Source organism: Harpia harpyja, chromosome 4 (genome assembly GCF_026419915.1).
Source record: "Harpia harpyja isolate bHarHar1 chromosome 4, bHarHar1 primary haplotype, whole genome shotgun sequence".
NCBI lineage: Eukaryota > Metazoa > Chordata > Aves > Accipitriformes > Accipitridae > Harpia > Harpia harpyja.
In genome coordinates this window covers 48,856,426-48,883,939 of record NC_068943.1, presented here as the reverse complement: position 1 = coordinate 48,883,939, position 27,514 = coordinate 48,856,426, and the positions used below count along the sequence as shown (strand labels likewise).

Genomic DNA, 27,514 nt, shown 5'->3' with positions numbered 1-27,514 from the left:
CTTGTGTCCCTTTTCCAATTGCCTTGTCAATGCCACCTTCCCTGGCAAGCGATCCCAGCTGCTTGGCTTCCCTACCTTCTAATTCCAAGCTATTAGCCCCATTGTCCCAGCATCGGAGGAGCCAGGTGATAATATGCTCACCTATACGGCGGCCAAAATCTTTTCGCATATCCCGCAGCTCACTCAAGGATAGGGACCGGGTTATTACCTCTGGTTCTGCCTCTTCCTCCTGTTCCCGTGATGACCCTGGTTCGCCTTCATCCTTCGCTAAGCGAACTGATTTTTTTGTATTTTTCTTTTTCTGTACGGGGGCAACTGATACTGGTGCAGGTTGGTCCACTGGTTCAGTTGCAGTACCGCTCGCCGGGTCTTGGATAACCGCAGTGTCTGTTGCCAAGGTTTGGGTAGCTGCTGTGCTCGTTGCTGGGGCTGGAGGGACCTCAGTGCCCGTTGCCGAGGTTTGGGTAGCTGCCGTGCTCATTGCCGAGGCTGGAGGGGCTGCAGTGCCTGTCGCTGAGGTTTGGATAGCCACAGTGCTCATCGTTTTGTTGTTAGGTCCAGAGACCTTCTCTTCCCCTTGAGGGTACTGAGTGGTGTCGAACAGGGCTCGATAGGCATGGGCCAGGCCCCAGCACGTTGCAGTAATTTGTATCTCTCTGGAGCTGCCGGGGTGACAGCATACCTTTTCCAAATATTTTACTAGTTCTTCTGGATTCTGCACTTGTTCAGGGGTGAATTTCCAAAACACTGGAGGTGCCCACTTTTCTAGGTACTTGCCCATACTACCCCACACACCCTGCCACTCATAATTATCCAGCCTTGGGGCAGATCTCTGGGTGATTTTCTTAAATAGTTGTTTAACCTTAAATGAGAGCTGAACCACATTCAGAAGCATGCTAATTCCTAGCAGTAGGGCTAGGACCGTGCTGGTCCCAACATCCCAAGAGTATTCAAATTTTTCAAAATTCTCAAACACCATTGTAACTGGACTGAAGGAGAAAGGAGAGGGGAAGAAAGGTATCCCACCCATAGACTGGTTTTCCAAGGAGGAAAGGTAAATGGTATAATTATTAATAGTTTCCCACAGATGGCTTCCACAGTATAAAGGTGACAATGCTGGGTGCAAGTACCGGATTAATCCCACAGCCGACGACTTTATCATACCATAAACCAGTGTTATACAATACATCAAAGCGAAAACCTTAATCCACCTCCCACGGATGATAAGCAGCAGAAGAGGGACTACATACAGCAAGCGAGGTGATACATAACAGAACTTTAAAAACCAGAGCAACAACTCTAAGAACACATAAATCAACATAATGACCAGCAACTATTAGACCGATATAATGAATGCTTATAACAAATTTGTTTTAACAAGCTCTGGTCAGGTTTGTCGTTATCTCAACCCTTCGTGCCCCACGTTGGGCGCCAAAAAGGACTGTCGTGGTTTAACCCCAGCCAGCAACTAAACACCACGCAGCCGCTCACTCACTCCCCCCCACCCAGTGGGATGGGGGAGAAAATCGGGAGAAGAAGCAAAACCCGTGGGTTGAGATAAGAACGGTTTAATAGAACAGAAAAGAAGAAACTAATAATGATAATGATAACACTAATAAAATGACAACAGCAATAATGAAAGGATTGGAATGTACAAATGATACGCAGTGCAATTGCTCACCACCCGCCGACCGACACCCAGCCAGTCCCCCGAGCGGCGAATCCCTGCCCCCCCACTTCCCCGTTTCTGTACTGGATGGGACGTCACATGGTATGGAATACACCGTTGGCCAGTTTGGGTCAGGTGCCCTGGCTGTGTCCTGTGCCAACTTCTTGTGCCCCTCCAGCTTTCTCACTGGCTGGGCATGAGAAGCTGAAAAATCCTTGACATTAGTCTAAACACTACTGAGCAACAACTGAAAACATCAGTGTTATCAACATTCTTCGCTCTGAACTCAAAACATAGCACTGTACCAGCTACTAGGAAGACAGTTAACTCTATCCCAGCTGAAACCAGGACAAGGACCCAGCTGCTCTTTGCAGGTATGACCTATATGAAATAAGCTAAGAGTCAGCCACAAAGGGAAAACCCACAAAACCCATCACTTTGGAAAGGAAAAAATAAAATTAGTTGCTTTAGCTGTAGCTTGCGCAATGCACACCTTGACTAAGCAATCAGTCATACTGCTCCTAAAACCCAGGAGAGCCCAGGGGAAAGAAAACCATGGAGAAACACATGGCAGCACCCAGGCAATTGCATTACAGCAGGGGAGATGTAAGGTCTTGAAGTCCTCCCACCCAGCCCACCAACACACTCCTAGCTGGAACCCAAACACCCTCTTCACTTAATAAATCAATGATACTTTGGTGGTTTTTTAAATCAATAATACTTTGGTGGGGGTTTTGTTTGTTTGTTTGTTTGTTTGTTTTTGCCTTTTTTTTTTACTGAATCTCCAAAGGTTTGCTGGGACCACCACTCAATAAAATAAGACTATTTATTAGTCTCAGGTGGTCCAAGTGTTTTTTGGGCACGGGATTGATGTTTCTGTGCAGTTTTCCAGAAGGCAGGACACATGGCAATGTGAGGATGGAGACCTGGGTGCTGTGCAGATGGGGATGCCTTCTTCTCTTGTGTCTGCATGGCAGTGCTCAGCCGTGAAAGAGGCTCCCTGGTGCCACCTTCATACACATAAGCAAATGATTACCTTCATTATCATGAAATAGGGCCAGCTTGCCAAATTACGGTAACTTTTCAAAGTAAATGCCATTTTAAACAGGAGTTCATTTGCTCTGGAAAAGGTGGCCACTTCCTGCAGGGATCTTTGCAGAAGGGGATGAAAACCAGAGCAGATTGCTGCTGGCCCTCAGTAATCCCTTCCTCAGGAGGAGGGGGAAAAGTTGTTCCTGAAGGTGAAAAACCATCCCAGGGCAACACAGTTTTTCCCAGAAGAGTGGCAGAGGCTGGCACATGAGCTGCATTTTCCCTGGCCACAGCCACTGGCCCACAACCATCAAATAACCCTTTGCCACTCCACAGTTATCACCTGCATTCGCTTGTGAAGGGCTCCACTCTGCAACTAACAGAGCCTGTAAAAAAACCGCTAGCTTTGTAGGACACGGGATCCGGCCCCATGGCCTCACCCTCAGCCTGCCACACTGCTTTCCTGCTGAAACGCCTGTTTAGGTTTCGAACATCCCCACCCCAGCACCCCCCTTTTATCTAGACCCCCCCCTGTTCCAGCGTTGCACCTCGGAGGGGCGGCATCGTCTGCAGCACAGAGGGAAAGGCAGGACAAATAAACAGAGGCGCGCAGCACGATGCCCGGCCCCAGCCTTTGGGGATAAAAGGCACCCTTTCTTCTCCGCCGGCCGGGCGGGTGAAGCCGGAGAGACTCGCGGGAGAGGGAAGTGCTCTCTTCATGAGGCTGCCTTTCATGTGGGCCGCTGATAATGTCTTATTTTAAAAACCCCTTGCTGTTCAAAAGCATCCAGGTCCTGGTGACTGTGGGATTTCCGTAGCCTGATGCAGAAATGGCTTTGTGGACCCGATGCCCAAAGCCGATGCTCTTCGGCACTGGGGGTAACCGCATCTCTGGGGCTCTGCGGTCCGTCTGCTCCAGAATAAACCAGAATAACACTGGCCATGGTCCCATCCATGGCCTGGTCCTGGCTGGCTACTCAGCCTCCTCCTTCTGCCATCGGCAGTGGCTTTTTGCAGCACCTCTGCTATCCTGGTGGGGAACATACACTGCATTAGTGCTTCACGAGCCTTCCCAGCTGTTTTAGCAACTGAAAGCAAGGTGGAAACACATCCTCCCCCTCCACGCTGAGGCTCTTTCTTTGTTACAGCCACTTAGAAAAACTAACAGCACTAAAAGAAGGTCTTACAAAAATAATTCCAAGTGATTACCACTAAAGAATGTGAAATATTTTCATTTGCTTTTCTTATAAGGTTGACTTTGTTGCATTTGTTCACAGGGAGTATTTTTCCTTCTCTGCGTAAAGGCCCCTGCAAAAATCCTGGGAGGATTTGCGGAGTGTGATATTCCTCAGTCAGACTTAGGAGAACCTACTGTAGCCCAAAAGGAATTCTAATATACCTGTTGATAAAAATATGTAGAATAAGGTTTCTAAATCTGTATATGAAGTATGCGTATGTGTTTGTGTGTATAATATTGTAATATATATTAAAAAAAAAAATAACTGAAGAGGATATATATTTCCTGCAAAGACAAGTATTGCATTAATGAATAAACTGTGGCACCAAGTCCTGTTGTTGACTGTGCTGTGTTCCCTTGAAATGCAGGCTCGGCCCACTCCTGGGTGACAGCGAACCAGGCTTGTAACTTTTAAATCCGCAGTTTGAGAAGAAGAATACGAGGATGAGACGAGGACCTGGTGCAAATGGATCCCCTCCGAGGGCGAGACCCTGCTTGCTCCGCTCCCTGTCACAGAGAAGTTTCCCAGTAGCCGGCTTCGGCGCTTGTGGCTGTTTGCAAAGCTTTTCTCCATCCGTGCTGTTACGCTCCGGGTTTTGGAACTGGTTTTTCTCCCCCCGCTCTCCCCTTGTATTCAATGTTGTTTGCTTTTCTACTTCCTTCCAGGCATTTTTAAATAACTCTCAGGGTCTCCAGCAGCTTGGGTAAAGTGTTAAGCAGCCAGCTTCATGACTCCTGGTGCTCGTCTCAGCACCCGGGGGCTCTGCTGACCCTGCCAGGAGGGCAAGCCTGGCGGAGCGGGAGCAGGGAAGGCGGAACACCTCCCCATACCCGGCTGCATCTGAAAAGTACATCAGAAATAGTTGCTTTCAGTTGCTGAACGAGCAAGCTAGTGACATGCCTCGGCTTCATAATTATGAGACCCTTAACAAAAATCAGTATTCTTCTTTACCTGACTCCAAGGCATGAAAGCAAACACACCTACTGTTGCCATAAATACAATCACAATGGTAGCTAGAAACTAAATAAAGCAACGTCCTGTTCCTGGCACTTTGGATTTTGTTTCCATTATAGCCCTGCTAATTCCTGATTGTTAGCAAGGGACTCCAACACTGGCCACTGAGCTTCATCCTTCAGAAATAATTTAGCTGGAAAATCAGCTCTGATAGTATTAAGATTTTCTTACTTTAAAAGCAGATGATAAAAATCTTCATACCCAATAAGGTGTTGCTGTAAATCATCAAAACTAAAGGGCACTCATGCAAACACACCGCAGCCTCTCCAGTGCCCGCATTTGGCATTAGCAAGAGTCAACCCAGTTCCACATTGCCCAAATTCCCCAAAATTTCACATGCAAAAAGTGTCTGCCCCGTCCCACGAGCCTGCTCACTGTGCTGGGGCTGCCAGGCCCTGCTGCTCGCCTGGGGGAGCGGGCGGTTTACTGCACACCACCGACCTGACGCGATGTCCTTGAGAATGTCCCCAGAGGAAGCCTAGTTCCTCCTATTCTTCTCCAGCTGCTGCTGGCACAGGTGTTCCTCCCCTGGCCCCATTGTCCCTTGTCCCAGCCTTGGGGTTTGCACAAACAGCCGTGGCTGATGTCAAGCAGACAGTACATGTTTCCTTCTTTGGCCTTGGAGAAACATTTTTTAACCAGTTCCTTCAGCAAGCTGATTTTTTTTTTTTAATTTAATTTTTTTTTTTTTAAAGTGCAGTATGCCACTCAGCAGGATTTCTGGTCTCCAGAAGATAATTTGGTTCTGATCATTATCTGAAACAGGGGCTTATAGATATGTTCAGCTGTGGGGGTTGAGAAACAAAACGCCTTTTAACTTAGGAACCAGGACTTTGATTGATTTTCAAATGGGAACATCAGCCCAACTGAGAAGAAAATTTAAAAAGCATGGCGTATTTAATAAAAAACAATAGAAGCACGATGTGTTTTTAAGTTACCAAAAACTACTTCCTTGCCAAAACTGTGGGTAAAAATATCAGTATAAGCTTTGCAGATGAAGATCGCACTAAAAAGTGGTATGGGGGGGGGGTGTGTTCCTGTCCGTGAAATTGTAACCAGCCCATAAACAGCTCTGGAAGGAACATAGAAACTTTTATTGGGGAAAAAAAAAAAAAGGCCACTGGCAAAAGTTATTAGCTATATTCTTGCAAATCAAAGGAAAGGATCTGACACCGCGGTCTGGAAAAAGAAGTTCTCTTCCCTGGGACAGGAGCCCTGACTTCTACCTCATTAGACCTCATACACATCCTAATGAAGGGTATCACCAGAAATTCATTAATTACTCTGCTGGAATGACCTCTTAGATATGCACCTAGAAATTATTTTAAAGTATTTTTGGTTTTGTCCATAACCCCAGCTTGGAAATGTCCAGAGGAGCTATAGTTAGAAATGGCCATTTTTTGTCCATGGACCTTGGCTGGACAAAAAATGCTCATTTGGGTTGCTGAAATAAATTGTCAGTTGGGCACTCAGCTTGTCTGACCATTTCAGCTGGAAAGAGAAGACACTAGCAGTGTTTGTATAAAAGCAAAGACATGTACTGGTTTAGCAGAAAGGAAATGCTTTTGTGTTGAGCTCTCTTATTTCGTACAAGTCGAAAGAAAATTCCCCCCATTTCTTCCAGTAGGAAATTCTGAGTAAAACCAATTTGAGATGGCATCAAAGTATTTTTCTCCTCCCAACACAGTTTTTTCGGTGTGGCAGCTGACCCAAAAGGCTCTGGTTTCAGAGTATTACCTGTGACTCCCTACATCTTAGTCTTAGCCCAGAGAGGAGTGACAACCTCGCATCACCCAAATGATGCTTCTCTTTTTTTTTTAGTGAAACCAGTGCCATCCAGTAGCTTGGCAAATTGTAGGGTACAGGAGAGGTTGGTGAAGGGCCTCCAGCTCCTACCCCCTTCTCCTTTGCATCAAAGGTCTTTGCAGCCTTCAGATGTGCCAAGACCCAAACCCCAGCCCCAGTCCCTGCTGCTGGCCAGAGGACATCCCAGCGACCAGGGCTCTTCCAGGAACGCTGTACATAAACATGTCTGGGGAAGGACAAGAGAAATCTGTAGTCTTCAGTACTGGGATTTTTGGAAACTTATATTTAGGGTATGTGAACAAGGGGGCTTCTTGTTTCGGTTCCCCGGTTGGATTGCTGTCACTCACTACCACGTTACTGAGCTAACTCAGCACACAAAACACAGATAAATCAACAAATAGGAAGATTACTGGAATGAACAGTGAATTCATGGTTATGACAGATGCCTGCTAAGCAGGAAAAGATAAGACAGACTTGCAGGTCAAGGGGTTAAAGTCTGAATTAGCTGCTGCAAGAGGGTAGCTCCAGCAGAAGATCCTGGGGATGCAGAAGGGTGAGCAGACTGTCAGCAAGGGCACTGGGATTAGCTTTTTTTAAACTCATTAGCTTTTTGCTCATTTGCTATCCCCTCCCCTCGCACTACCATGTATTCTGATGACTGTGCAAATAAACTGCCCCACGTTACTTGACATGTGTACAACATGTGTCATCAAACCTCTCTACCCGCTTGTCTTCATCCAAGGGTCTCCAAAGAGCAAGCAGAAAGTGCAAGGAGGACCATTTCTGGAGAGCCTCTCCCGCAGTCCTCCCATCTTCGGGGCAGTCCATTAATCTTCACCCTCTATAACACTATCACCATCCTGACCTCTCTGCAGACTTTGCTCTGCGGGCAGGAATCCGCTTGAAAAGGACAGCTTTACAGTAAAATAAAAAAAGATGGGTCCAAACCAGGACGTGCCCAGAGGTGCTCAGATGTGCAAAATGCTGGTTTGCGTACGTGCACAGCCGGGTTACGTGTGTGGCTGCAGCACCCAACAGCGAGCACACCCGCTGCAGCACTGGGGCAGAAAAGAAGTCACTGTGTTGCTTGGCATCGCCTGGTCTGAAAAAGGATAACCAAAGCAAATCCTGCACCAGTAAATATTTAATTTAAATATTGAAAAATATTTAAATTTCAATCATGCTGCTAAAATGCTCCTGGATCCTAAAACACTGTTGCAGAGAAGTTGCTTCAAGCCCTTTTAAGGGCTTTTGCAATGTTAGTGTTTGTTTAAACATTACAGTGTGCTATATTAATGCCTTTGCCCTTTCTCTAATGGCTTTCTGCAGAGCCACCAACATCAGCCAAGGCCAGCTGATTCTCTGCTCTACACTGGATCGGGGTCAAGTGATTTGCGAGTTATTAACACGGAGCATCACAGCATCAACCCTCACCTGCATGATGCTGGGGCAGCGTCTGGCCAGCACTTCCCCCGACATGGAGGGTTTGCTCTGGACAGCATCAGGAACCGGCCAAGCTTGGCTCTGTCCTGGCAGCCTGGACCTTCCCACGACCTAGCTCCTATTTCAGGGCTTGTCCATCTATTTAAAGCGCACGAAGAAGGGGAAAAATGCACTGGAAATGTAGCATGCGCATGAGACACCAAGCCAAATACTCAGTTTCTTTTAGAGGCCGATAGCAAGGGATCCCACGGCTTTTTATTTGTGTTGGGGTTTTTTTTCCCCCCCTTTTTAGCAATACATGCTTGAAAACTATCAGGCCCTATTAGGGATTAGAAAAATCTTTGGCTGGGTGAGTGAGCAGATCAAGCCCTTGAAAACAAAAAAAAAAAAGCAGGAACCCGGCTAGTTTCTCCTGCAGAAAAGCATCGCCAGCTGAAGTGCAGTGAGCCCCTTCGCAGCCAAAGCTTTAGGATGGGAGCGAAGAGCCCGCTGCACCAGGGGGAAGGGGAAGACAACGAGGCGACCGCCCGGGCCGCCACCAACAATCGGCGAGCCAGACCACGCTACAGGAAGCCGTAGCCTCCGGTGATAAATAGGAGACCCGGGAACACAGGATGCACGTAGGGCGAGCTCGGCGGGACGAGGGGATGTGAGCTGGAGGCTGACGAGTCCCTCCATCCTCCCCTCCGTCCGTGCAGCCGGCGGGATGGCCATCGCCCAGCTGCTGCTGCTGCTGCTCTTGCTGGCTCGGGGGTCCGGTGGGGAGGACGCCGATGTGGTCTGCGCCGGCACCGCCTGCTACACCCTGCACCGGGCCGAGCTGGGCTGGAGCGCCGCCCAGGAACGCTGCCGGCACAACGGCGGCAACCTGGCTCCGGTACGCAGCCCCAACGAGGCCCGGCGGTTGCGGGAGCTGATGGCGGCGGCCGGCTGGCCGGGCCCGGCCTGGATCGGGCTGTCTCTATCACGGGGCCAGTGCATCCAGCCGCAGGAACCTCTGAGGGGCTTCACCTGGGCGGCTGGCGGGGAGCCCGGTAACTACTCGGCCTGGCTGTCCGAGCCCGCCGTCACCTGCGTCATCTCCCGCTGCGTCAGCTTGCGGCCGGCTGGGCCCTCCGGCACCGCCGGCTGGGCTGACCGTCCCTGCCGGGCCCTGCTGACCGCCTTCCTCTGCAAGTTCAGCTTTCGGGGGATGTGCGGACCCCTGCCGCTGGCCGGGCCCGGCCGGGTCAGCTACACCACCCCCTTCGGGGTGCGCAGCTCCCGGCTGGCGGCTGCCCCCTTCGGCACGCTCGCGGAGGCCGACTGCGAGGGGGGCGGGGGCCAGGCCTTCGCCGTCTGCAAGGGGCCGCTGGAGGGGGGCAGCTTCGCCTGGCACCCCCCCGGACCCCTCTGCCCCACCGCCTGCGCCCACCGCAACGGCGGCTGCCAGCATCGCTGCCTGGAGGCACCGGGGGAGACTCCGCGCTGCGCCTGCCATCCCGGCTACATCCTAGCGCCTGACATGGCCTCCTGCTTGCCCGAGGACGCCTGCCACCCCAACCCCTGCCAGGGGACCTGCCGGATGCTGCCCAGCGGCTTCGAGTGCGGCTGCGAGGCCGGCTACGCCCTGGCGCCCGACGGCCACCGCTGCCTGGACGTGGATGAGTGCCGGGACAGGCCCTGCCAGCACGAGTGCCACAACACGGCTGGCAGCTTCTTCTGCCTCTGCCGGCCCGGCTACCAGCTGATGGGGCCGGGCAGCCACCACTGCCTCGACGAGGATGAGTGTGCCTCGCCCGGTGTCTGCCCCCAGCTCTGCCTCAACGTCCCCGGCTCCTTCCACTGCGCCTGCCGGCCCGGCTACCAGCGCCAGCCCGGCAGTGGCAATGCCTGCCTGGACGTGGACGAGTGCCTGCGGGACCCCTGCCCTGGGCCCTGCCGCAATCTGCCCGGCAGCTTCGAGTGCCTCTGCCCGCCCGGCTTCCTCCCGGAGGAGGATGGACACGGCTGCCGCGCCACACCCACCGCTGGAGAGCAGCCCGCGGGGGCCCCCAACAGCACCCTGCGGACCACGGGCATCCCGCAGACCACGGGCGCCCTGCGGACCATGGGCATCCTCCAGACCACGGGTGCCCCATGGACCACAGGCATCCACCAGACCCTGGGCATCCCCGTCAGGGCAACGCCACCAGCCCCCACAGCGGTAGGGTCGGCACCCGGCCCCGAGCACAGCACCGACGGCCCCAGGCTGCTCCTCTACTACATCCTGGGCAGCCTGGTAGCCATTCTGCTGCTGCTGGCCTTTGCCCTGGCCCTGCTGGCCTGCAGGAGGAGGGCGGCCAAGCGGGAGAAGCAGCCGGCCAAAAGTGCAGCGGACAACTACTGCTGGGTGCCTGAGCAGCCGGAGAGCCGCGGGGCAGGCGGCGAGCGCAGGTAATGGCACCCGGGGCAGCGAGCGGGGAGGCAGAGCCTTGAGCAGCAGAGAGCGTTTTTGCAAATTAAAAAGAAAAATAAAAGGGAGGGGGGGTGTGATGCTGTCTGTTCAACATGGTTTTGCATGTCTGAGAGCCTGTCCTGGAGTTCCTTGCAAAGCGGGAGCTGATCCCCCCCACCCCCGCAAAGGCAGGTCTCGGTGCTGGGTGGGACGGCAGCCCAAATCCGTCCTGCAGTTTATAAACCACCCACCGCTCCTCGGAGGAAAGGGTTAACAGGGACAGTGCTGCAAGGTTGGGAAGGGATGGGGTTGAAGTCACCTACCGGGGCTGCTCCTCAGCTCTGCAGAACCTCACTGTGCTTAAAAATAGCAAATTATAAGTATTGATTTGTCTTCCTACAGGAAAACAATTAATTTCCTTTCTCATTTGGCCTCCCCTACCTGTATTTGAAATGCCAACCTGCAAAAGCAGCAGCTTCCCTGCCCTGTCCCCGCAGCCCCCCCCCAATTCTCTGCCATCCCCAAAGCAATGCTAGTCCCCCCCCTCGTCTGCCTGGCAGCAGACAGCCTGCATTCAACCCTTGGTTTTGCCTTGTTCTCATTGAAATGGGTTTGAAATACTTGTGTGTTTCACCAGGGCAAGAACTGGTCTCTGCAGCCACAAGCAGGGCTTTTTTTTCAATGTTGGTTTGGTTTGGTTTGGGGGTTTTTTTTTTAGAAAAAAGTCACATCAGAGGTAACTGAATAAACCTTTTTAAAACTACAGCAGCAGAGAGCTTTTCCGGGGGAGCAGACACCGTAAGGTTAGTGGAGCTGTATCATCCCTGCAGCTCCCTAGACCTGTGCGGGAGCCTGCGCGATTGCCCTGGGTTTGGAGCAGTGAGACAGCGATGCTTCCCCCAAGGCATCAAGCCCCGGAAGGGCGAGACCTTGACCCAGAAGGTGCACAGCATGGGGAAATCTGTGCGACCCAGCCTTGTAGGCAAGGGGCCAAGGCAGAGAATATACGGTAAAAAGGTATGAAAAACTATGTTTAGAAAAGCCACCTACCCGTTTCTGGTGTATTCAGTTTAAAACCACTTGCAAAATACAGAAAACAATGCTCTCCTTCAAATGCAGCTGCATGAGAGACCAGACTTTTCCTGTTGGATCATACTTTTGGGGCTGGACCCCTTCCCAACTGCTGGGGGTCCAGGCTGAATGCATTTTCCATTCCTCCCCCTGTAAAGAATACACTGGATGTTGTATATTTGCTAATTATTATGTATAAAACTTTTAACCCCGCTTCAAAGCAAATGCTTTCTCAGGGCAAATTGTTACCCAGTCTTCCCCAGGTACCTAACTTCAGAGAGCTGCTTATACTCGGCCACTCCTGACAATGAAGCCTCTCTGAGCTGTTTCAGTGGGAATCCTCCCCCAAAAACTGAGGGGCACAGGGGCCATTCCTGCTTCCCATCAAGCAGTGCCAGCTTCATTATTTATCCATGCTCTCCAAGGTAAAAAGGTGCTAGAAAAGAACAGGCATGTGATTTGAATGGCACATAAGTTTCCTGAAGTTTCTGCTGGTTTTATTGTATACTTGAGGCTTAATTGCTACAGAAATGGGAACTGAACACAAAGGAGTTTGCTGTAGGCAGCGACCTGCATCCTGTTCTTCCATGTCTGGAGGAAAACCCTTTCCTGCTGTTTTTTTTGTCTTCATTTCTCCATTGTAAAATTAAAAAAAAAAACAACAAAACCAAACAAAACAACACAAGCCGATGTAGCTGATAGAAGTGTTTTTACTGTTCTGTCCATGCTTCCTTTTCTCCGCACAGTGGCTGGGAGAAGCAGTGAATGCAGCAGCGGCATTCTTGGAAGTCCCGCAGAAAATTCATACCCTGTCTGTGTTATGACAAGCCAGCAAAGCACTCTGAATATATGAATAAATTAAGCAAACGAATAATCCTACTGAAATCAGTGGGACAACCTACATACATAAAATTATGCCTGCGCTGTCAGGCTATGCCGACTCGGGGTCTGTATAGGGAAAAGCCAGTCACGGCGACGTGCCTTGCATTGCAGGGACTACTTGGTTTGCTTTATCAAAAGCAGAGGCATTTTCCACACATTAACGTCTCAGGAGTGGTTCTGCCTTATTCTTCAGTTAAGGTATCAATAAATCCTTGTATATAACGCTTATTCCACTATGAAAAAGGGAAAAGGAAGCATAAGCGTGGGCTCAGAGCTGGTACAAATCTGAGAGGTGTTATTTATTCCAGAAATTCCTCAGTAAAACCTATAATCCTGATCTCTGTTACGACCTTTGTATATTCCAGTATGCGTAGTATATTACCAATGGAGTGTGGTAGTGGGTCCAGCCTGGGGAAGACACTAATTTGTGTCTAGGTTTAGTTTGGGTTCTCTCTGGTGGAATATTTCCTGATGTAGCATCCTTCACACTGGTGCAATTACACCTGGATAATCTCATGTCTCCCTTTCTTCCTGCCACGAACCCAGCAGGACCATTTTGATCTGCATCCTTGTTAGGGAGTTATCTAGGGCCCGGTGAATCCCATGGGCTAAAGCAAACAGGAATGGGACCAGATAGTTCGGTACCCCCGTCTTACAGTCAGAGGAGACGGGATGTTCATCCTGGCCCAAGGGGGTTTTACCACAGTGCCCAGGGCAGCTACCTCTGCTCCCCGTTCCTGCCGTATCAATGAGGTGCCATTATAAGCAAGACCTATAACTGTCCTGCTGTCACCATGGCAGGACGGGCTAGCTGACATGTCTGAAATGCTTTGTACATATCAACTGGTTTGTAATGAGGTAAGTGTTATATTTTTACGGTCCAGAATTAAGACACGCCTCATCCTTTGCGGAAATGGCACATCAGGACTGGATTTTACTTTGTCATATGCACGGCAATGGCACAGCACCACAGCCTTGCAGTTACCTTCGACTAAAAGAATAAGGTTATCCCACATGTTGAATAACACTGTATGTTGCTTTTCTGATGAAACACCAATAAAATATAAACAGAATGCATCTTCAGTGGTTTTTAATAAACATATACGATATCAAAACCTATTGATTTGGTACATGTAATCCTTGCGTTACCTACAGTGGTGGACGGTGCTAACAAATGCTCTATCGGTGCTCATCCTGCGTGTAGTGAAGTCAGTGGGGTCTCAGCCTTTTGTAGGCACTGCTGCCTGAGCGAGGGCCATTCACTCCATATCTACCAAGGCCATGGGGTAGGGGCACTGGGATGATCTCGGTCGGATCCTAAGCCCGTGAGCAAGGTCCTAAGCCCACGAGCAAGGTCCTAAGCCCGCAAGCAATCCCGCTGATTTCAGCGTCGCTCTGTGTGAGGGCAGAGATCTGCTTTTCTGGCTCTGGGCAGCAACCAGGCACAGAAGTCACTCGATGAATTCAAACTGTGGGATTGCCGGTGGCTAGAGCTGCCTCCACGACATGCACCACCAAAGAAAGGCCATCCTTAAAAGGTCACAAAGATGGGGGAAAAAACCTCAAGGACACAAAACCCCACTTGTATCACCCATGTCTGCAATGGCATTCATGTGGTGTTTTATCAGTCATTAACATTTGCCTTAAATAGTGTTTCAAAACAAGAAAACAAAAAAAAAGGACACTACACCTCATGACGGATGTTTGGTGCCTCCACGCATCAAACTACAAAGAGCATTCCCAGAGTTGTTCTGCCTGCCCTGGAAAGCACCCATGGGGATAAGGCACAGGCCATGCAACATTTGCTGGCAGTGTCCGTGCAGGGAGCAGGGGGGTCCCTGTCGAGCGCAAGGAGCTGCCAAGGGTGGGACGACGGTTCTATTTTAGCAGGAACATTGCTCCTAGCCAGAGGGTGGTGAGAGACAGCCAGCCTGCTGTTACCCCTTATCCTATTTATTTTGCCCTGCTGAGGTTGGGGCACGTTGGACGGAGTTCCCCCTGCAAGAGCCTCACGGCTAACCTGATAAACCAAAGTGAAGGAGTGCAACGTAGTAATTCAGCCACCCCCCAGGATATAATTTTTCCCCATTTCTGGGAAAGGTGCAGCAAGTAAACGGCGTCCACCAGAAGAATTCAGAGAAAAGGTGCTGACTAATGTTAAAATATAATCTACAAAATACCACACTCCTTCCTTCAAATCCCACAAAGACTCGGCCACTGGAAAAACAAATGCTTTAAAAGTCTGCTCATTTCCTCTTTTTATTATTTTTATCTTTTAAATATTTCTTGGCATTTGGTTCTCCTGAGACCTTTCAAGGCCGCTAAGCGAAGTTCACGCCTCGCCGAGCAGATCGGAGCAGTGGCGGTGACAACGTAGAAAAGCCAGCCTGCGGCAGACGGAAGATCCTTTGGCTTTCCTAAGGGAAAACCCAGGTCCCTCAAGCTGCTGGGCAAGTGCATGTCTCGGAGATGTTGCAAGGCTCAACAGGAAGCTCATGGAGAAGGATAAGAGTCTAATGCCCCTAAATAAGCAAAATTTCCAATATTTTCCCTGCTGGGGTCCTGACAAGGTCCATCCCCTGTGAATTGAGCTACATGTGAGCCATCACGTACAGAAAATCCCAATTAATTCAGCTGCGCTGGCTTGGGGCAGGGGCAGAGGGGTGGGACAGAGTGTAAAGGCAGGGCACAAGGTGAAGGTGATGGTAGGAGGAGAAGTCACACACTTGCCATGCCAGATATCGCAAACACCCAGCCTCGGGAGGCTTAAGCCCTGTGGGAAATGGCACCGGCTGGTTTCCCTGGTTGTAGTCCAAGAATTCACATAAAACTATGAGCCAGAGGAAAAAAAGTACCAGGCATGCTTGCAGGACCTAGCTCAGCCCTACCACTACCCTCAAGTGTATTTTCTGTACCCGGACTGAAACTTGTGGCTGTAACAGACCATGGAGATATGAGGGCACCTGTGGAGAAAACTTATTTTCCCAGTTTTAACAAGAAAGAAGACTCACTCACCACCTGGCGTGACCTCCCCAGCCCTGCCTTCTCCAAAGCCATTGCAAACAAAGCTCCCTCCAGGCAAAACCGCCCTAAGTAGTGCTCTTAATTAATATGCAGCCAATTAAGCATCTTCCGTGCGGCTGTGCAGCAACCCCCCTACTTCCAGGTCCCTACCTTGCCTGGGTGCTTGGCCGGCATTATGTCTTATTTTTGGATGTATTTATTTGTCTGGCGCTGTCATTACTTGCTGTCGTACACAGCCGGTGGACACCACGAAACCCCAAGCAGATCGCCCAAATCAGGGAGAAGGGAGCCCTGTGCAGTTTTAATGATCCCAAGTGGGATCACACGCAGATTGTGTGTAGATGGGAAAGCACCTATATGCTACTTAATGGTCTGCTTTTAATTTTTTTTAAATCTTGACATAACAATTTAAGATTATATTGTTATTTATATTATATTAGTTATATTTATTATATTAACTATATCAACTATGTTATATTATAATATATTATATTACATTATATTACCTTATATTAAAGTGTGTATAATTGTCAGCATTCTGACATTAGGAACCTCATTTCCAAAATCCAACAAACAAGCAAAGAAAATCCGTGACACACCCCCCGCCCCATAACCACAGGTCAAAAGAAATATTCAAAATACCCTCTATCAGCATTCCTCTGGCTGAAGGATGACAATGACATTTCAGATGAGTCAGACACAAGTAAAGTGAAAGGTCTCCCTCCTGTTATCGCAGCGGCCAGCCGGTAATGTCTTGCAATAACTTTGCATTGCAGAGGAGCATGATTAATCAGCTTTTATAAAGGAAAAGCAGTATGTCAGCAGGAAGGGCATTTCTGTATCTGTGAGTCAGCCCGTCAGGGCCACATCAGCCAACGCCTGTCATGCCTTGAGGCAACCGAGGGAAAAGATCATTGGAATAAAAAAGAGTTATTAAAACATGATTAATCTCGTTCCTCCTGCCCTGATTATCTTTCCCTTCTACTGGCAAGATCAACCCTGCAAACTGTTGTCGGCAGGGCAAGGACATCAGCGCAATAATATGAGAAATCATTGTTTGGGGAATACTATATTTTTTCCTGGAAATTGTCAAATATTTCTCATTATGCAGCCTTGAAAAGAAAATTTTAATCTGTTTTTATAATTACTTTTTTAAAAAAAAGAACAGAAATCTATTGGCTTTTTTTTTCTTTTCCACCCATTACATTCTGTCTTCTTTCTTTTTCTGTTGTTTGTCCTGACCTTTCCCCCCTTATTTTGCTGTTTTGCTTCTGAAAACAGAAAAAGAGAAAAAGACCACCAGAAGTTAAAAAAATGAAATGAAAACTGGGGAAACAACAGGTTTTACTAAAGCAAGGAAAGGCTGGCGTTACCAAGCCCTCCAGGAAACTTCTGGCAATTATCCTATTTACACATATTGTGGCGATGAAGAGCAACTGAGCTCTTCTTGGGTGAATTATTTTATCCAGGAAGTGACTGGCACCATTGCAAGCTCACCCATATACACTAATTTCTCCCTCCTTCCCAGAGGTCAGAGAAACGGCAGATCAGACTTACAGGACATGTGTCACAAGGAGGAGATGATGGCTTTAGGTTGAGATTAGGGAACCCTGGCCTGAGCCCAGCCCTTGCCCTGGGCTTCATTAGCGGAGAAAACGAACCTGCCGTGTGCTGTACCCCAGCCAGCCTTTCTGCTTGGGGAACATCCCGGCCAATGAAATTGAAACCCAGACATCGATTTCCCGTGTAGGTGATCGAGCTGAAATTTTCAAGGGGGAGAAATGATAGCTTTGAATGCTTTGTAGGCCAAGATCTGAGCTCCCCATTGCTCCTCCTGCAGTCCGAGCAGAAAATGGCATTTCCTTGATATTCCCCTTACCAGAGAGGCAATGGAAGGTGTGGAAGAGGCTGAAGACAGGCAGGGGGAAGGGGGTCTGATAAAGAGCATGAGCTCCTCTGCTCCCATTTCCATCAGGCTAGCTTTGCAGCTACCAAACAGCACAGCTTTTTTGGTGATATTATTTTTTATTTTATTTTTTTAAACTGTTATTAAGGATTATCATTCCTCTTTTCTCCATCTTTCCATTTCTCCACAGCCCACAGCCTCGCGTGAGCTACACAAACCACACAGGGCTGGAAGAGGACAAGACAAACCATACGAGTTTAATAAAGTAACCTCCTTGCAATGAGTGAAGCAAGGAAGTATGGATTTGCTTCTCCGCAGGGGATCCCAAGGGCTAATTGCAGTGACTGAGTCTTACGGTAAAACCACTGCTCTCAAAATTGAAAAAAAAAAAAGGGTCAAATACCCTTTCCTTTGAGTGGCGAAGCTTTGGATGTTTGCTTTTCATTTTTATTTTGCTCTTGGCTATGTTCTGACAGCAGAGGCGGCTCCTGCAAAGATAAAACCACAGAAAGGGTACATCTGTTCAGAAAACAGCAGCAGAGGCACCCGCGAGGAAGGGGAGCCAGCACCCCAGGGGTGAGTCCCCCCCGGCCGGGAAGGGGCACCAGGGATGGGACCCCTCTCCCAGGGCTCAGCCCCAGCTCTCGGGCAGCGTAGGAGCCAGGATGCTGTCCCAAAGCAGGGTGCAGCGCGCTGCCAGCCTCTCCACACCGATTTTCTCTAATTTCAAGAGCAAGGCCATGCCAGCCCTGTTTATACGCACAACTGGGGGCTGATTTGCAAAGCCCGGGGGAAATCCCACGTTTTTTCTGGTGTCCCATCTTACCTCAAATCCTCTGGAATTGCTTTGCTGGGCTGCAAATTGCGAGGCACACAGAGATGGGCGTTCGTCGCTGTTAACACCGCGTCCTTCAAGCACAGGGAAGGGCTCTCCCAAGTCCCTCACTGCTATAGCAAAAATCAGTAAATCCCTGGGGACGTCTCAGAATTTCTTTCCTCTTTGAAAAACCCACAGTTTTTTTCTCTGAAGTCTGACTTTGTCCTGGAAGGGCTGGCAGCCTCACCCCTGCCTTCACTCTAGCGCATCTTTAACGCACAACTAATCACGGGGAGGTGCCGTCACTACAGGTCTGGGGTCCAGAGTGGCAGAGGTCCTCTTCCCGGCAGCGTGCGTGCCCACCGCGGCCTCCCAGCCACATGCCACCTACTGCTAGCAGTAGACATCACCCCTGCACTGTGCCACCATCTCTTGGGGACCCTGCCTCAACCCTGGAGAAGGGCAAGTGTTGGGAAGAGGCCAAGGGGCGGGCAGGCACGGCCACCCGCCCTATAGCCTCTGATCCTGATCCTGATCCCCCTGATCCTGGCTGCCTTGAGGGTGCAAAGGTATCTGGTGGTCCTGCGTGGTCTGCTGCAGAGTGGTGGCCTCCCTCGGAGGAGGCAGGAAGGATTGATGTGAAATTGGGACACTGAAGTTCGGAGGGGCAGTGGATGAGCCGTGGCGGTTAGGCTGGAAGGGACCAGCAGGCCATCGATCGGGCCCTGGTGGGACGTCCCGAGCGGGGACGGCTGGGGGGGGGCTGCCGGCAGTGCTGCTGCCATCACTCTCTCACGTCGGCTTCGGGGGCTAGGTGGGCTTTGGGATGGTGCTGACCGCAGCGAAGCCGACGCTGCACCGAGGCGGGCAGCCCTTACGAGCGGGGTGAGGAACCCGGCGGGGTTCCGATGGGCCGATTTCCCTCCTGAGGTGCCCTTCAGCGAGCGGCTGGCCCTCCATCCCTTGGCGCAAGGAGAAAACTTCTTTCTCCCCGCCCTGCTCAGCCCCTAAGCCCGCGTCCCCAGGCTGCCGCAGGTGCCCCCCACCACCCCGGTACCGCTCTCACCTCCCCCCCCTCCCCGGGCCCGGGCGGGACCAGTTCCCGGCTCGGCGGGGAGGAGCCGGCAGAAGCCGGGGCGGAGGTGGGGGGGGGACGGGACACAACGGCTGGGCGGCGGAGGGGGGGAACACCGGCTGGACGGCTGCCCCCCGCAAGAAGCCCCCGCCCCGCGGCCGGGATTTACCCGCCGCCGGGGCCGCCCCTGCCGCAATCACTCCGTACGGCGGCGGCGGCGGCGGCCCGTCCCCGGAGACGCTTCCTTCCTGCGGCGGGCGGCGGGGAGGGCCGGAGAGCCTATAAATCCGGCGGGCGGGCGGGCAGACGGTATGCCAGAGATTTGCGGCGTCGGCCGGCCCCTCCGCCGCCCGCCATGCGGCGGCTGTCGTTGCCGCTGTCGCTGCTGCTGGCCGGGCTGGGGCTGGGGCTCGGGGGGGAACCGGAGCGGGACCCGGAGCCGGCCGCCCCCTCGGGAGCGCAGTGCCTGGAGCACGACTGCTTCGGCATCTTCTGGGCGCCGCGGTCCTTCGCGGAGGCCAGCGCGGCGTGCGAGCGGGGCGGCGGGCACCTGATGACCGTCCGGTCCACGGTGGCGGAGGACGCCATCGCCCTGCTGCTCCAGAACCGCAGCGGGAGGCTGTGGCTGGGGCTGCGCCTGCCCCTTTCGTGCACCGATCCGGCCCAGCGCCTCCGCGGCTTCCAGTGGGTGACGGGCGATCGCCGCACCGACTACTCCAACTGGGCGCCGTCGGGGCGGCGGTGCGGCGAACTCTGCGTGACCGTGTCGCGGGAGCTGCGCTGGGAGGAGCGGCGATGCGAAGCGCCGGCCGACGGCTTCCTCTGCGAGTACAACTACGCGGGCAGCTGCCCTCGCCTGCCTGCCGCCGAGGGGCTGCCCGTCACCTACGCCACCCCCTTCGGAGCCCGCGGCGGGGACTTTCTGGCTCTGCCGCCCCGCAGCTCCGCCGTCATCCCGGCCGTGGGGCTGGAGCTGCGCTGCGACGAGGAAGGGGGAAGCGGGGGGCTGCGCTGGGGCCGCGCCGCGCCGGGAGCTTGGCCCTGCCGCCTGGCTAACGGGGGCTGCGAGGGGGCTTGCGGCGAGGAGGGCGGCCGGCCGGCCTGCTCCTGCCCGGATGGCAAGGTGCTGGCCCCCGACGGCCGCGGCTGCAGCTCGCCCTGCGCCGGCGCGCCCTGCCATCATCACTGCATCGTCACCGGTACCACCTTCGTCTGCATGTGCGATTCGGGCTACCGGCTGGCCGCCGACGGCAGCAGCTGCGAGGACGACGACGACTGCGCCGTGGTGCCGAGGCTGTGCGAACAGGTCTGCGTCAACACCGAGGGCGGCTTCGAGTGCCACTGCCACCAAGGCTACGAGATGCTGAAAGGGCGCTGCCGGCCCGTCTCCCGCTGCTACGAGGCGCCCTGCGAGCAGCAATGCGAGGACGTGCCCGACGGGTACCGCTGCAGCTGCTACCCCGGCTATGCCGTCAACCCGCAGGCGCCCACCCGCTGCCAGCTCTACTGCAACCGCAGCCAGTGCCCGGCTGAGTGCGACCCGCACACCCTGTCCTGCGAGTGCCCCGACGGCTTCTTGCTGGACAGCGATGCCGACAGCGGGCAGGTCTGCGTGGACATTGATGAGTGCGACATGAACTTCTGCCAACACAACTGCACCAACCACCCCGGCGACTACGAGTGCCACTGCCACGCTGGCTACCGGCTCCTCGACAAGAACCACTGCATGAAAATCCTGGAGGAGGATGGGGAGGGAGCCTACTCGGGGGATTTGGGGCCCTCTACTCAGGTGCCCATCCCCAGCCAGACCCCACCGAAGGCAGAGCACCTCCACCCCGGTGTGCTGGTGGGCATCGCCGTGGGTGCCCTCTCCACGGCCCTGACCCTGCTGGCCCTGGGGTACCACCTGGCGAAGAAGCGCTGCAGGACCCCCGCCACCATGGATTACAAGTGCGGCGGCCCCCACGAAAAGGAGATGGGACTTCAGCCGGTCGCCTCGGGGTGTGCTGCCTCCGGCCAGAAACTGTAGGGAGACCGGGCAGGATGGAGAGACGGAGGTGGATGGAGCTGGGTAACATTTACTCCCCCCTCCCCTGCCTTGCCCCCGCAATTTTTTAATGATGAAGAAAATTCGGGAAAAGCTGTGATCACCCCCCTTCCAAAAATACTCACTGCTTTCCAACCGGCTCTTGCAATACTCGCGCCAGAGAGCGAGGAAAGTGGAAGACACGGAGTGCTGCTCCCTTTCGGCTCCCTTGGCAGGCAGCGGCGGGCGTTCGGCTTTCCTTTTCCCGAGCCAGTGGTCGGGGGGGGGCTTCAAGGAAAAACCGTGTGTGTGTTACAGGAGGGATGTCTCTGTCTGGCACTGACTGTTTAAATCCTCATCAACCATAGGACAGGAGCACACCTGCCGCAGCTGGCCAAGTCGTCGCAGACTGTGGAAGGTCTCCTGGCCCCAGAAAGTCCCCCTCCTGTCATCCGGGAAGTGTGCCGCTGGGCTGGAGATGATGGTTTTCCCGGGGTGGCGACGAGCTGGGATGCTCCTGCCTTTGTCTGGGTTCAGTTTAGGGTTTTTTTAAACCGATGGGTGATGGAAGAAGGAGCAAAGATCTCATGGTCAGCACTTTGCCTCGCTCCTCTGCCCCCCTCTGCCTCAGCGGCAGAAATCTCAGTTTTTGTTCCCCCCTCCCACCCCATCTTTTGCCTCTCACCTCTGGCAGCTGAGCACTTTTCACCTAAAATCACTAGCGACAGTGGGGACCCCCGCTGAAGCATCACCATGTGAGGGCTAAAATGCCCAATTTCTATTCTCTTGTACCATTTCAGGGCTTTTTTCGGGGGCGCAGAGGTTAAATGGGGATGCCGAGAAGGCCAGGGTAATTTTGTCCATGGTAGGAAAGGTCATTCGCAGCGCCGGGGAGCCTTGTGTTCCTCACACAATTTCTTCCGCGATTTTCTGCCATTGTTGGGTTAAAATCTTTGGGTCTTTTTTTTTCTCAAACCCGCCTAACCGACCCCTCCTGTCCATAGGGTTTTTCCCTGTTTTTCCTTTAATCTTGTCCAGGGCTGAGTCTAATCCATGTTGAAGCTTGCAGCAAAACTTTCCCGGGGGGCACGATCCGGCCCGCAGCTTACTTTCCAGCCACGGATTGGGGGGAAATCTGGAAAAGTATTTTATGTGTTTTTCCAGCTCCATCCCTCGGCGGGGAGACAAGGGGCAGCTCTGCAAAAACAGCACACTGCCAGGCAGAGCTGGCGGGGCCAGGGGGTCCTGCTCCGGCAGCCGTGGTGGGATGAAGCCGGCGGCTGTTGGTGCGGGCACGGGGCGAGCGGCGGAGCGGTGCTGACAGCTTTATGCCCATGAAATATCAGCCTGCAGCAGCGCTTGGCTTTCCCGTGGGAAGTTTTGCAAGCCTGGGGTCAGAACTTGGGAGGGCTGGACACTGCAGAGGGGCTGCAGAACTCGGGGGCTTGTGTCCCCCCACATCCCCCCCCTTACGTGCTAAGTGAGCTTGCTATCACACGGCATTTCCCCCCTCCCCGCCCCGATACGATAGAGCTACGTTGCAGCCTCCAAGGAAAATAAAAAAATATGCGTTGTATGAACCGTAGCTTTCCTAATGTAAATGGTTCAACCCACTGTTTTATACACCCGGCACATTTGTAAATACTTATTTATTTATTGGAAATATACCCTACGCAATGCACAATCACATGGTGATTTTGTGTGTAGACCAATAAAGCTTTTACAGTCTGGTTTATAGAAAGCTGCTAATGAAATATTCTTTCGCCCCTTCCCTAAAAGGACAGTTTTTCCTCACTGAGCACTGGCCCGTCTCGCAGCCAGAGCTCCAGAAGTCACAAACCCCACTGGAGCAAAAAAAAACCCCAAGGAGCTGTGGGCTCTTAGCAGAGCATCAGGCTGAAAACATTGCCCTGCTGGTTATTTCACCAGTGTGATTAAAATAGAAGGAATGAGCCATAAATAATGGAGAACAAGAATAACATTAAAAGGACAAAGTTAAAACCAAATAAGCTGGAAATGGCTAATTTAATGCTACCTCAGTGCGGCCAAGGCGGTGTAGCCCCAGTGCTGTTCCTCAGCTGAAGTTGCTGCGGGTATGTGTTTCAAGTACCATTTAGAGGTGATGTTTTCCTGTGGCAAGGAGACTGGGATTCGGTTCTCCTAGGTTTTCTTGTGGAAAATACGATTTTGGTCCTGTGTGTACTAAAATCCCTCTGTCTGGGAATTTCGGGGGGTGGGGTGGGGAGTTTATTGGTGGGACCTATGTTTTTTTTCCTTTTCCCATTAGCTGAAGGGAGGTCTGGGAGTCCCTGGCACCTGCTGAGGTTCAGTTTGCGTAGTCTTGAGCTCTGATCTCAGTCGTTCAGAACCGCCTTTGGTTTTTACGTAAGAGGAACCCAAAGGGGGTCACGTTGATTCTATGCTCTCAACGCCTCGTAGAGTTGATGCAGAAGTCCAGTCTGGTCCTAACCCCTCACTCCGCTATAGGTGTAGCGGGGCTGATGGGTTTTAGGACTTTTCTCCGTCTTTCAAAGCACGTCTTGGGAGGGAATGGGAGAGGTCGTGTTTTATTATTCCAGAGGGGCACCTGCCCTGCGGCTAGTCGCTGTTCACTAATGCATTTTGAAATCCTCACCGTCCCTGATCCCAGCGGAGGCTCCTCGCTGCCGAAGGTAACGGCAATAATTACTCAGTTGATGTAATTAACTGTATCACAGGCCAGTTTTATGGCTTTTTATTTTGTTGAACTGCACAGCACAAGCGAGGACCGGCAGCCCGGGGCATGGTGGTTTGTCCCCTCTCCAGCCAGGGTCCCCTTTGCCCGTGCCTAGTAGAGACGCCTGTCCGGGGGCACCCTAGAAGGCAGTGGTCTTTGTGAGGAGGGGTCCGGACTTGCAGCAGGGCTCAGGGTGCATGGGCTCCTGCTGGCAGGGCAGGGGTGGACACATGCAGCCCTTGCCCTTGTCGTCCCCCCGGGGAGCGGTGCAGTAGTCGAGGGGCTCTTCCTCCTCCTCCTCCTCCTCAGCAGCCCCCTCCCCGGCGTGACAGCAGCACAGGCTGGTGTCGAGGCAGCGGCGCAGCACACCGTGGAAGGAGTGCCGGAAATTTTCGGAGAGGAAGCCGTAGAGGATGGGGTTGGCGCAGCTGTTGGAGTAGCTGAGGATGAGGGAGGCGTTGTTGACGGTGGCATCCAGGCGGCCAGGCAGCAGGAGGTTGACCAGCTGCACCACGTAGAAGGGCATCCAGCAGACCACGAACATGGCGACCACCATCAGCACCAGGCGCGTCAACTTGCCCTCGGAGCGCCGGCGCTGCTGCCAGCCCACCCGCTGTGCCACCGCCCGCATCTTGCCCACGATCAGCAGGTAGCACAGCCCCATGGCCAACACTGGCAGCAAGAAGCCCAGCAAGGTGGTGTAGACCACAAAAGCGGCCGACCAGGCTGGGCTCGGCCACAGGAGGTTGCAGGCCACCGCTTGGCCATCGCGGGTGGTTGCCGTGCCGGCGAAGATGGGGATGGGCGAAGCCACCAGCAAGGAGAGGAGCCACACACCCCCGTTGACCATCTTGGCCACCCGAGGACGGCGGTAGGTGGCTGCCCGCAGCGGGTGCACCACCGCGATGTAGCGGTCCAGGCTGAGGACGGTCAAGCAGAAGACGCTGGTGAACATGTTGAGCCCGTCGACGCCCAGCACGGTGCGGCACAGGGCCCGGCCGAAGGGCCAGTGGTGCAGGGCGGCCGATGTGGCCACGAAGGGGATGCTGAGCATGAAGAGTTCGTCGGCGATGGCCAGGTTGAGCAGGTAGATGTTGGTGGCCGTCTTCATCTTGGCGTAGCGCAGGATGACGAAGATCACCAGGGAGTTGCCCAGCAGCCCCAGCAGGCACACCAGGGCGTAGATGCACTGGATCACCACCATGCCCGCGATCTCGCCCGCCTTGCCGCCCCACTCTGCCTGCCCCTGCTGCCGGCCGGCCTCCCCTGCAGCCGCGCTGGTGTTGGGGGGCACCTCGGAGGCTGCCCAGCTGGATACTGTCCAGAGGGGCACGCTGGCCACCTGGGCCCCTGCCGGGAGCTGCTCAGCGTCGGCGCTCATGCTGGGAGGTGGTCCATGGACGGGACACCGCCGGGGACAGGGGCCAGCCTGCGGGCAGGGCGCGGGCAGAGAGAGAAGGGGATGAGAGCTGCGGCGTGCAGCAGATGCAAAGCACGCTCCCCTGCCTTTCCCCTTGGATCACGGCCATGTGTCAGGCAGCTCCGGCCATGGGCCCCCTGCTCCCTGCACCCACCCCCCTCCCTGCCCGGGCACCTTCACGTCAGTCCTCAGGGCAGCAGCATCGGTCTCCAGGCAGGAGCATCCCGGCCTTTTGGGGTCTCGAGGGCTGTAGGTGTGGGGCGCGCATTAACCATGCGCGGGGGCACGGCGGCAAACCCATGGGGTGGCCTGGGAATCAATGTCGCCATGTGCCTTAATGAACCTCCACGAATCTCAGTGGTTTCATTAACCCCCGCCGGGAAAGCAAACAGAAGGAGAAACCGAGCTGGAGCTATTTTACCTCTCAATCCTCCAGGGACTGAAAGAGCATCCCACCTCCCTCCCGGGGGGCTGCGGCAGGCGCGGGGAGCTGCTCCGGTGGGATCTGCAGGCTGTTGGCAATGCAAAGTCCTGCTTGACCTGAATCAGATGACCAGAAGGATCCGGACCTTTTAAAGTGAAAGACAGACCACGCTCGCCGGACGGGAATCCAGGCTGTTCTCCCTCACCCCCATCACCTATGCCACCAAAATCAGCTTCCCCGTTAAAAATAAATCCAAGTTTCTGGTTTACGCTCTCCGCTTTCCGATTGAAAATCAAGCAGCAGACGTACCCTTCCCCCTCCTCCCTTAGCTGTGCGGTGTTCTGCTGGCTGTCACCACGGCGAGGGGACACACCGTCCTCCGGAGCCCTCCGGCCGGCCCGGCCCGTTCCCGGTGCTGCGGGCACTGCGGCGGGCGGGCGGGCGGGATGCTGCAGTCCGGGCGTCGCGGAGGGGCGGGAGGGACGGGCCCCCCCACCCCCTGCGCACCCCGCCTTCGCATCCCCCTCGCACCGGCGGGTCCCTCCGGGGACCGGCGGGGTGTCCCCGCCCGGGCAAGGCAGGAGATGGAGGCAGGTTGCCCTGGCGACTGCCGGCAGCCCGCCCCCCCCCCGTCCCCCCCCCCCAGCGCATCCCCGCTTTCCCCCTGCCCAGCCCTTCCCCGCCAATCCCCCACCCCCCCAAAACCGGTGCAAGGCGAGGGGACGCAGGCGGGGCCCCCGGCTGGTTGGTGGCCCCCCCGCCCCCCCCCTTCGTTGGTAGGAGAGGAGCATCCCACAGCACGGGGCCTCCAAAGCCTGGGGACAGGGAGGTGGCGGGGGTGAGGACCAGCCCAAGCCTGGCCCCGAAACCGGTTATGCACCAAAAATCCCACCCCGAATCGAAGCCTGCACTGAATTTTGGGTGCAATGAGTGAAAAGGGGAAGAGATTGCATCTTTCCTTTTGTTTGGTTGGTTTTGTTTTTTTTTTTTTTTAAGCAACTGTTGTGTTTGGGGTTTGTTTTTTTTTTTTATGAGTGGGACCAAGGACATCTTTGTACCAAGAAATCACCGGCAGCGGCTCAGCTCAGTGACAGCCCAGGTCTGGGGCAGGGAGGACCACTTGTCATCGTCTGTGGGGCTGGGGACTTTCTGATGGGGCAGCCCTAACCCCACCCTCCCCATCTGGGCTATCAAGTGATGGAGCAGAGGTCCTTTTTCTCAGTTGTCGGCTTCTCATGTTCCCAAGTCATGGCATTGTGTGGGTGCCTGTGGGTCACAATGGTTTGGGGATCCAGTCAGGGTAGAGCCGTGAGCTGACAGCGAGCTGGCTGAATGAGCTAATTTGTGTGAGGAGGAGGTTCTGACCGCAGGGATGGGAATATAGATAAACACATATATTATATTACTGAGAACAGGCTCAATGTGCATGGGAAAGCAGGTGCATTTTTCCTCTTGGTGCTTAAATATATGACCATAGTTAATTGTGCAGCTGGCAAAGATGTTTTGGCTATGACATCCCAGCTTAAAAATTGTGG

General features: G+C 53.5%; 4 protein-coding genes across 5 annotated transcripts in view; 2 read left to right on the top strand and 2 right to left on the bottom strand.

Annotated features, from left to right (window-relative positions):
* Positions 1-17,388, bottom strand: part of LOC128140324 (GDNF-inducible zinc finger protein 1-like) — a 74,875-nt gene extending 57,487 nt beyond the window's left edge. The window contains exon 1 of the mRNA XM_052783881.1: positions 16,238-17,388. Within this exon, the coding sequence (XP_052639841.1) occupies positions 16,238-16,278 (41 nt within the window). The 5' untranslated portion in view covers positions 16,279-17,388. The remainder of the gene's footprint in view (positions 1-16,237) is intronic.
* CD93 (CD93 molecule) lies at positions 6,676-13,690 on the top strand. 2 transcript variants are annotated; one of them, XM_052783896.1, is made up of 3 exons: positions 6,676-7,312; positions 8,089-10,617; positions 12,436-13,690. In XM_052783896.1, the coding sequence occupies exons 2-3, from the start codon at positions 8,909-8,911 to the stop codon at positions 12,452-12,454; spliced, it is 1,728 nt and encodes a 575-aa protein (XP_052639856.1). In that variant the 5' UTR covers positions 6,676-7,312; positions 8,089-8,908; the 3' UTR covers positions 12,455-13,690. The 2 variants fall into 2 exon arrangements, with proteins under 2 accessions (XP_052639856.1, XP_052639855.1); XM_052783895.1 differs by lacking the exon at positions 6,676-7,312 and having other exon boundaries at positions 8,469-10,617; positions 11,385-13,690.
* Positions 17,389-19,505: 2,117 nt separating the features above from the next.
* THBD (thrombomodulin) lies at positions 19,506-23,103 on the top strand. Its single transcript, XM_052783878.1, has one exon. The coding sequence runs from the start codon at positions 19,749-19,751 to the stop codon at positions 21,420-21,422; it is 1,674 nt and encodes a 557-aa protein (XP_052639838.1). The 5' UTR covers positions 19,506-19,748; the 3' UTR covers positions 21,423-23,103.
* SSTR4 (somatostatin receptor 4) lies at positions 23,050-26,561 on the bottom strand. Its single transcript, XM_052783879.1, has 3 exons — positions 26,289-26,561; positions 25,977-26,124; positions 23,050-25,564 (listed from the first exon to the last, which is right to left on the bottom strand). Exon 3 carries the CDS (start codon positions 25,514-25,516, stop codon positions 24,275-24,277), a length of 1,242 nt encoding a protein of 413 aa, XP_052639839.1. The 5' UTR covers positions 25,517-25,564; positions 25,977-26,124; positions 26,289-26,561; the 3' UTR covers positions 23,050-24,274.
* Between the last annotated feature and the right edge of the window lie 953 nt (positions 26,562-27,514).

Bases quoted from the DNA above. Each gene is read 5' to 3' on its own strand.
- SSTR4 (XM_052783879.1), bottom strand. From the start codon at position 25,516: ATGAGCGCCGACGCTGAGCAGCTCCCGGCAGGGGCCCAGGTGGCCAGC.
- THBD (XM_052783878.1), top strand. From the start codon at position 19,749: ATGCGGCGGCTGTCGTTGCCGCTGTCGCTGCTGCTGGCCGGGCTGGGG.
- CD93 (XM_052783895.1), top strand. From the start codon at position 8,909: ATGGCCATCGCCCAGCTGCTGCTGCTGCTGCTCTTGCTGGCTCGGGGG. The intron at 10,618-11,384 runs GTAATGGCACCC...TTAAAACTACAG, and splicing joins GGGGCAGGCGGCGAGCGCAG to CAGCAGAGAGCTTTTCCGGG.